The sequence below is a fragment of the Gastrolobium bilobum genome, unplaced genomic scaffold, assembly GCF_033153095.1.
Source record: "Gastrolobium bilobum isolate Gb01-03AN ecotype WA unplaced genomic scaffold, APGP_CSIRO_Gbil_v1 utg3997, whole genome shotgun sequence".
NCBI classification, from domain to species: Eukaryota; Viridiplantae; Streptophyta; class Magnoliopsida; order Fabales; family Fabaceae; genus Gastrolobium; species Gastrolobium bilobum.
In genome coordinates this window covers 91,883-97,656 of record NW_026895107.1, presented here as the reverse complement: position 1 = coordinate 97,656, position 5,774 = coordinate 91,883, and the positions used below count along the sequence as shown (strand labels likewise).

Below are 5,774 nucleotides of genomic sequence, written 5' to 3'. Positions count from 1 at the left end.
GTGATTCAACTTTGTTTTTTTGTTCTTTAAGAATGATTTAGCATATTGTCTATAAAGTTGTTTTATTTTATTTTAATGAAAGTCTAAATAAGATTAGACACCGGTTTCCTAGTAGGCTAGAACAGACTCCCAGTCTTTTGAAAGTTGTTTGCGAGTCACTTTTGGAAAGAAAAGGAAAGGAAATGGAAGGTTTTACATATATATTTTTTTCCCTATTTATGAGTTTAAAAAAATGAGAAAAGGGAATTGAAATTTTTTGTAAATCCCTCCAAAAATTTTCTCACCCTTAAAATCAGAGTTCCCCTAATTTGAGATTTGAAAAGAAAAATATTAAAAATTACTTATCTACCCTTAACATTAATTATAAAATATAATAATTATATTATATTAGTTTTGTAAACATAACATTACTTTAGTTTTTTAATTGTATTAATTTTTTAAAAAAGAATAAAATTATAAAAATATCTTATTAACCTTAATTTTCTCTTGTATCATATTTTTAATTTTCAAATAAGAAAAAGAGAATACCTTTATTTTTTCTTCCTTCCTTTTTCTCCTTTTTCCTTTCATCTACTTCCATCTCTTTCCCTCTAAACTCGTTAGCTATAAATAAAGTATTAGTCAAATCCTTACTGTGTAACTTAACTGCGCCTATAAAGTTTTAAGATTGTAAAAGTAGTATAAAATGGAAATACTGAAAGGTGAAAGAATTTAGCCATATAACCACTTCACAATATCTTTGCATTTGAGGCCTATCACCTCTGAGTCACTCTCAATCAAGTCCTTGCGCCGTAATCCTTCTGAATTCTGATCCTTGGACAAGTTTCTATTCTTCCCTTTTTCTCTAACGTTTTCTCCTTGCACTTCCTCTACCTTAATTTCAATCTATTTGCTCTGACAGATATTCTACCTTCACCAAGTCATTCTATCTTCTTCTGCTATGCTTAACCTTTAAAGGGATCTTTTTTTTTCTTCCCTCTTTCTCTTCTAGTCCGAGACAAGTGTACGTGAACAAAAAAGTACATGAGATTCTCTTAAAAGGGTATGTATGATTTGAAGACCAAAAGCTGATAAGATAAAGCTTTTCAAGACATGGCTATGTTGAATCTCAATGTTGAAGTTATCCATGCTGATGCTGACTCAACCTGTGCTCAAAAGGGGATGCAACTGCAAAATTTTCCTCCTGAAATATCAGATTCTAGGACCGCCTACTCCTCAGTTGTGAATCCTGCAGAGGAAGATTCCTCAAACAATTATTCTCCCTTCATTTTTGACATAATGAAGAAAGAAAGATATGGGATGGAATTTGATGCTACTGAAAGGGTCAAGGAAGAAAACATAGGACAAGAGCATGAGATAATCACAAGGACCCTTTTTCCTGTGACTGCTGACAGAGGAGGTAGAGTGTGTGATTTCAACAAGTTGGGGTTGTTGGGGAAGACTCAATGGCTGAACTTGTCTTTTCTTGAGCCTGAAGGACAAAATGGACTTAGAACCTTGCAGCAGAAGAAACCACAAGTTAGAAAAAGTAGGAGGGGACCAAGGTCTCGCAGCTCACAATACCGGGGTGTTACCTTCTACCGTAGGACTGGTAGATGGGAGTCACATATATGGTATGGTATATGATGTTGAATTTTCATGTGTTTCTGTTAATAAATGTAGTACCCTATTATTGTTGTTACTCTTATAAATTGTTTGGTGGTCTCACTTCATTGTGTTCTTGCTTTTCTGTGACTTTTGAGTGCAGGGATTGTGGGAAGCAGGTCTATTTGGGTAAGTTGATTTGATTAAATTATTGGTTGGAAGCTACTTCTGTGGGTGGTTTCTCTTTTACTTTTGTTTTCTCTGTTTTGGTAGGCTGAATTGGACTAATTTCAATTTTGTTAGGTGGATTTGACACTGCTCAAGCTGCTGCTAGGTGAGAACTATTCAGTTGAATGAAACTATTTTTTTTTTTTTTTTTTAAAAAGACAAACTGAGGTGCAGAAAGCTCCCCAACCTGCAAGGGTAGAGGTGATAGTACGTAGCCTTAACTTTGCATTTATTTGTAAAGAAGCTGTTTCTGGACTCAAACCCTTGACCTTCCCGTCATAAAGAGCAATCTTACCTACCACTGCGCCAAGTCTCGCCATCTTGAATGTAGTTATATTGTCTGTAATTTTATTTTATTTTTGGCTATGTTTATTTGAAACACTTGTTCAAAAACTTGATATGATTATCTATACAGAGCATATGATAGGGCTGCTATTAAGTTCCGTGGAGTTGATGCTGATATAAACTTCAGTTTGAGTGATTATGAGGAGGATTTAAAGCAGGTATTGGAGGAATAAAAACTTTCATGACTATGATTTCTATTTGAATCTCTTTTTAAGTGTGGATTGAATTCATAATTTGATTGAGATGTAGATGAGAGGTTTGAGTAAGGAAGAGTTTGTCTTCATAATTCGTCGACAAATTAATGGAACCTCAAGGAGAAGATCTACATTCAAAGGTGTATTACCTCTCCACAAATATGGTCAAGGAGAATCAGGAATGGGACCGCATAAGTGAGAACTTCTATTTCAAGCAATAAGATTTATTTAAATTTTAGTCATATATGCATTGTTTTAACTTTTAAGTAAATGTGGAACGAAATTTGCATACACTACTGCTAGTGCCTTGTTATTTAGATAATTTATTATCTTGTTTATTTAGGCATTATCTTTTTCTTTTTCTTTTTTTCTTTCCTACCATGATATTTTCTTATAGACTTGTGTGCCACTGGCAGGCTTATCCTAAAGTGAAAGCTCCAATAGTCCTTCCTTAGGATCATGAATTTATTGTCCTAGCATATAGTTAGATATGATATAAGGAGTTCAATCCAACAGAGATTGCATTTTTACATTTTCTACATGCAGGTTTTGTCCCAAGCCACCCATCAAGTGTGATGATGGAGAAGTTGAGACATGTTTCAAGCCCTGTACCTATAAGGGAGAGAAAATTGCAAATTTAAGCAGAGCAGGTATGAAGAGATGATATATGTGTATTTGGTTCGCCTCAATTTCTTTTGCTGCTTTTTTTCTTCTTCTTTTTTTTTTATATCCATCGGTTCATCGATTATTCGACTAGTTCGGTTCGAGTACTGTTTGACCCATTATAGGAGACAGCTCTCCCAAGACCATTATTTTCATTTCGGGCTTGAAGTGTGACTGAGAGTGTTAACATTGTCTCATTAAACAACTATTATATAAATAAACTTAATGTTACAATTAATGCAGGTACTTGCCATAATCTTGATTTGAGCCTAGGGATTTCTCCATCTTCTAAACAATTGAAGAATTGTGATATTGGAGGAGGATTTTCCTTTGGATATGCGGCTTGTATGATACCCAAAGAAAAGGAAATAATGGTAACATTCTTTGCTTTCCTTGTTGCAACATTTTATGATAATTATACATGGAAGGAGATTCATGATGATCATCCATACTATATTTTAGATAAACTCTTACTACATGAATTTTCTTAAAACGGTATATATTTTTTTTCAAATCTCAAAATGATATTATTTTAGATTGTAATCAGGAGGGATCTTTTGAATTTGGTGTAACAATAAGAAATCTTACTCCCTTATCTCAGTTGTTGATCTCATGTATGTAGTGGCTGTAATTTATTAGGGAGTAAAAGTCAAGGGTTCGTTTTTTCTGCAGTTAATGTAGATAACTTATCTACATTGAGCTCAAAACGACGTCATTTTTGGATCGAAATCAAGGTATTTTTGTAATTATAATTTATTTCAGGGTTATAATAGTTTTTCTTATTATAATTTTTTTAATTTTTCAACTTAAAACGACGTCGTTTTGAGAGTAAATGTAGATATCTTATCTACATTCACTGTAGAAACACTAAAGCCAAAAATTAATTGATGAGTATAATTCAATAAATTATAACCGTCAGATGTATGGAAATCAACGGTTGAGATGGAGAATAACACTTATTATTCTTAGGAATCAAAACATCTTTCCCCGTATATAATAGATGTTATTTTTAAGGTCATATCCCTATCCATTGCATGCATAAAACATGAACAATGAAAGTGAATTTTACAACTTGAAGGGATGTTATTGCAAACATTTCTAATGTTAGATCATCTATTACTGGCAGGAGAAGGCCATGGTAAACAGAATAGAATATGTTCCTTTGCAAAGACTTTCCAACTTGGCATGGCAACTTTGCAGCAATGGCAGCATTGCCTTAGGGCCATTGCAATCAACTACAGCATCATCAGGATTCATTTCTTCTAGTAACATCATCCATTCTTCAAATTAGCACATATAAGAATTCTGCCTATAACGTTGGCATTGGCTCAACCAAAATAAACATCATTAACTCTACACAGTTGTAGGGCCAAAGTAGCGGAAACCACCAGAGATCAGCATGTTTACTCTTTGCTTTCTGCAATCTTAGGTGAACATGAGTTCATAACTATTTATATCTCTATTCTATTTATTTCATTAAGTCATGACTGTATTTAATAATAATGCTAAGCATTGATTACTGTTGCCACCCAAGAACTTCTACATTAGTTATTGTGATTCAAAAAATAATGTTGCCTTGCCTCATAAGGGGCCTATCAAAAGTAAGACATACCGCACGGGAATGGATGCTTAAATGTCTTGTCGTAACAGTCATGTTATGTGAAAATTTTAGTTATTCATTCATAGATTAATAGTTACAATTTTAAGGGTTTAAAGTTTCTTAAGAAATAAAATTATCTTTTACACATATATAAAAATATATAGGACTTGGAGAGACCTTGTGTTCGATTCGTACAAAATATATCATTGGGAAAGGACAAAGAGCTTTAAATGTGACTAAATCTTGACTCGGAATTAATCTCATAACCGACTCAAAGCGGTTGAAGCTTGTGGGGATATCCGGGGGGCCAACTCACCTCAAAGAGGTAATTAGGGTCGATATATATATATATATATATATATATATATATATATATATATATATATATATATATATATATATATATATAGCTCATACGAAACTATGTAAAGAGAAAAGAGAAAAAAAAAATTGATCCCATACACTTTTATATATTAGGAGATGATCTGGATAAACTACAATAGGCCCACAAAGGGTTAAAGCCCAGAATATGCCCAAAAACATACAGGCCCTATGAAATGCGTGATGTCTCCATCGCGCATAAAAACCCGAAGGCGCAATGACCTCATTGCGCCAAACCGCCTTATATGACTTAAGAGCTAAGGAAGGATCCTATAAAACTAAGATCACCACGCTACAAGTCAATACACGAAAGACAGCTCCAACTTGCCACCACCCTAAGAAGGCAGCCCAACATATAGGTGCATAGCCAGAAAGGCACTAGCTGAGATAGATAAGTTTGCAGCCAATCAGAAGGCATACCGCCTACCGAAGGCGGCATAAGAGTTGCTATATAAACAAAGGATACACACCCAAGTATGATGATCTAATTCTAATAAGAATATAACATAAGCCTAGCATTGATACTAATTTGAGCGTCGAAGTATGATTGCAGGTACCCCCCAGTCAAACCCACTGCGCCAAGAAAGCTCAACATCCATTAACTATATAGCAGACAACATCAGCCCACAAAGTACTCCATCCAACTCAAAGTCTTCAGTCTTCAATTATGTGTGATTAGGTAGGCCCAGTCCATATTGGCCTGCCCATATTGTACTGGACTGATCATTGGCACCGTCTGTGGGGACATATCATTAAATCCTACTTTATCACAAATCAAA

General features: G+C 34.3%; 1 protein-coding gene across 3 annotated transcripts; it reads left to right on the top strand.

Moving 5' to 3' along the window:
• Positions 1-900: 900 nt before the first annotated feature.
• On the top strand, positions 901-4,539 carry LOC133307182 (APETALA2-like protein 1). 3 transcript variants are annotated; one of them, XM_061507735.1, is made up of 8 exons: positions 901-1,613; positions 1,748-1,773; positions 1,888-1,918; positions 2,228-2,315; positions 2,407-2,546; positions 2,898-3,001; positions 3,258-3,388; positions 4,141-4,539. In XM_061507735.1, the coding sequence occupies exons 1-8, from the start codon at positions 1,093-1,095 to the stop codon at positions 4,303-4,305; spliced, it is 1,206 nt and encodes a 401-aa protein (XP_061363719.1). In that variant the 5' UTR covers positions 901-1,092; the 3' UTR covers positions 4,306-4,539. The 3 variants fall into 3 exon arrangements, with proteins under 3 accessions (XP_061363719.1, XP_061363659.1, XP_061363786.1); XM_061507675.1 differs by having other exon boundaries at positions 2,868-3,001; XM_061507802.1 differs by lacking the exon at positions 4,141-4,539 and adding an exon at positions 3,654-3,749.
• The last annotated feature ends 1,235 nt before the right edge of the window (positions 4,540-5,774 follow it).

Excerpts from the sequence above, each read along its gene's own strand:
- LOC133307182 (XM_061507675.1), top strand. The coding sequence starts at position 1,093 with ATGGCTATGTTGAATCTCAATGTTGAAGTTATCCATGCTGATGCTGAC. Across the intron at positions 1,919-2,227 it reads ACTGCTCAAGCTGCTGCTAG|AGCATATGATAGGGCTGCTA; the intron begins GTGAGAACTATT and ends TTATCTATACAG. Across the intron at positions 3,002-3,257 it reads TGCAAATTTAAGCAGAGCAG|GTACTTGCCATAATCTTGAT; the intron begins GTATGAAGAGAT and ends CAATTAATGCAG.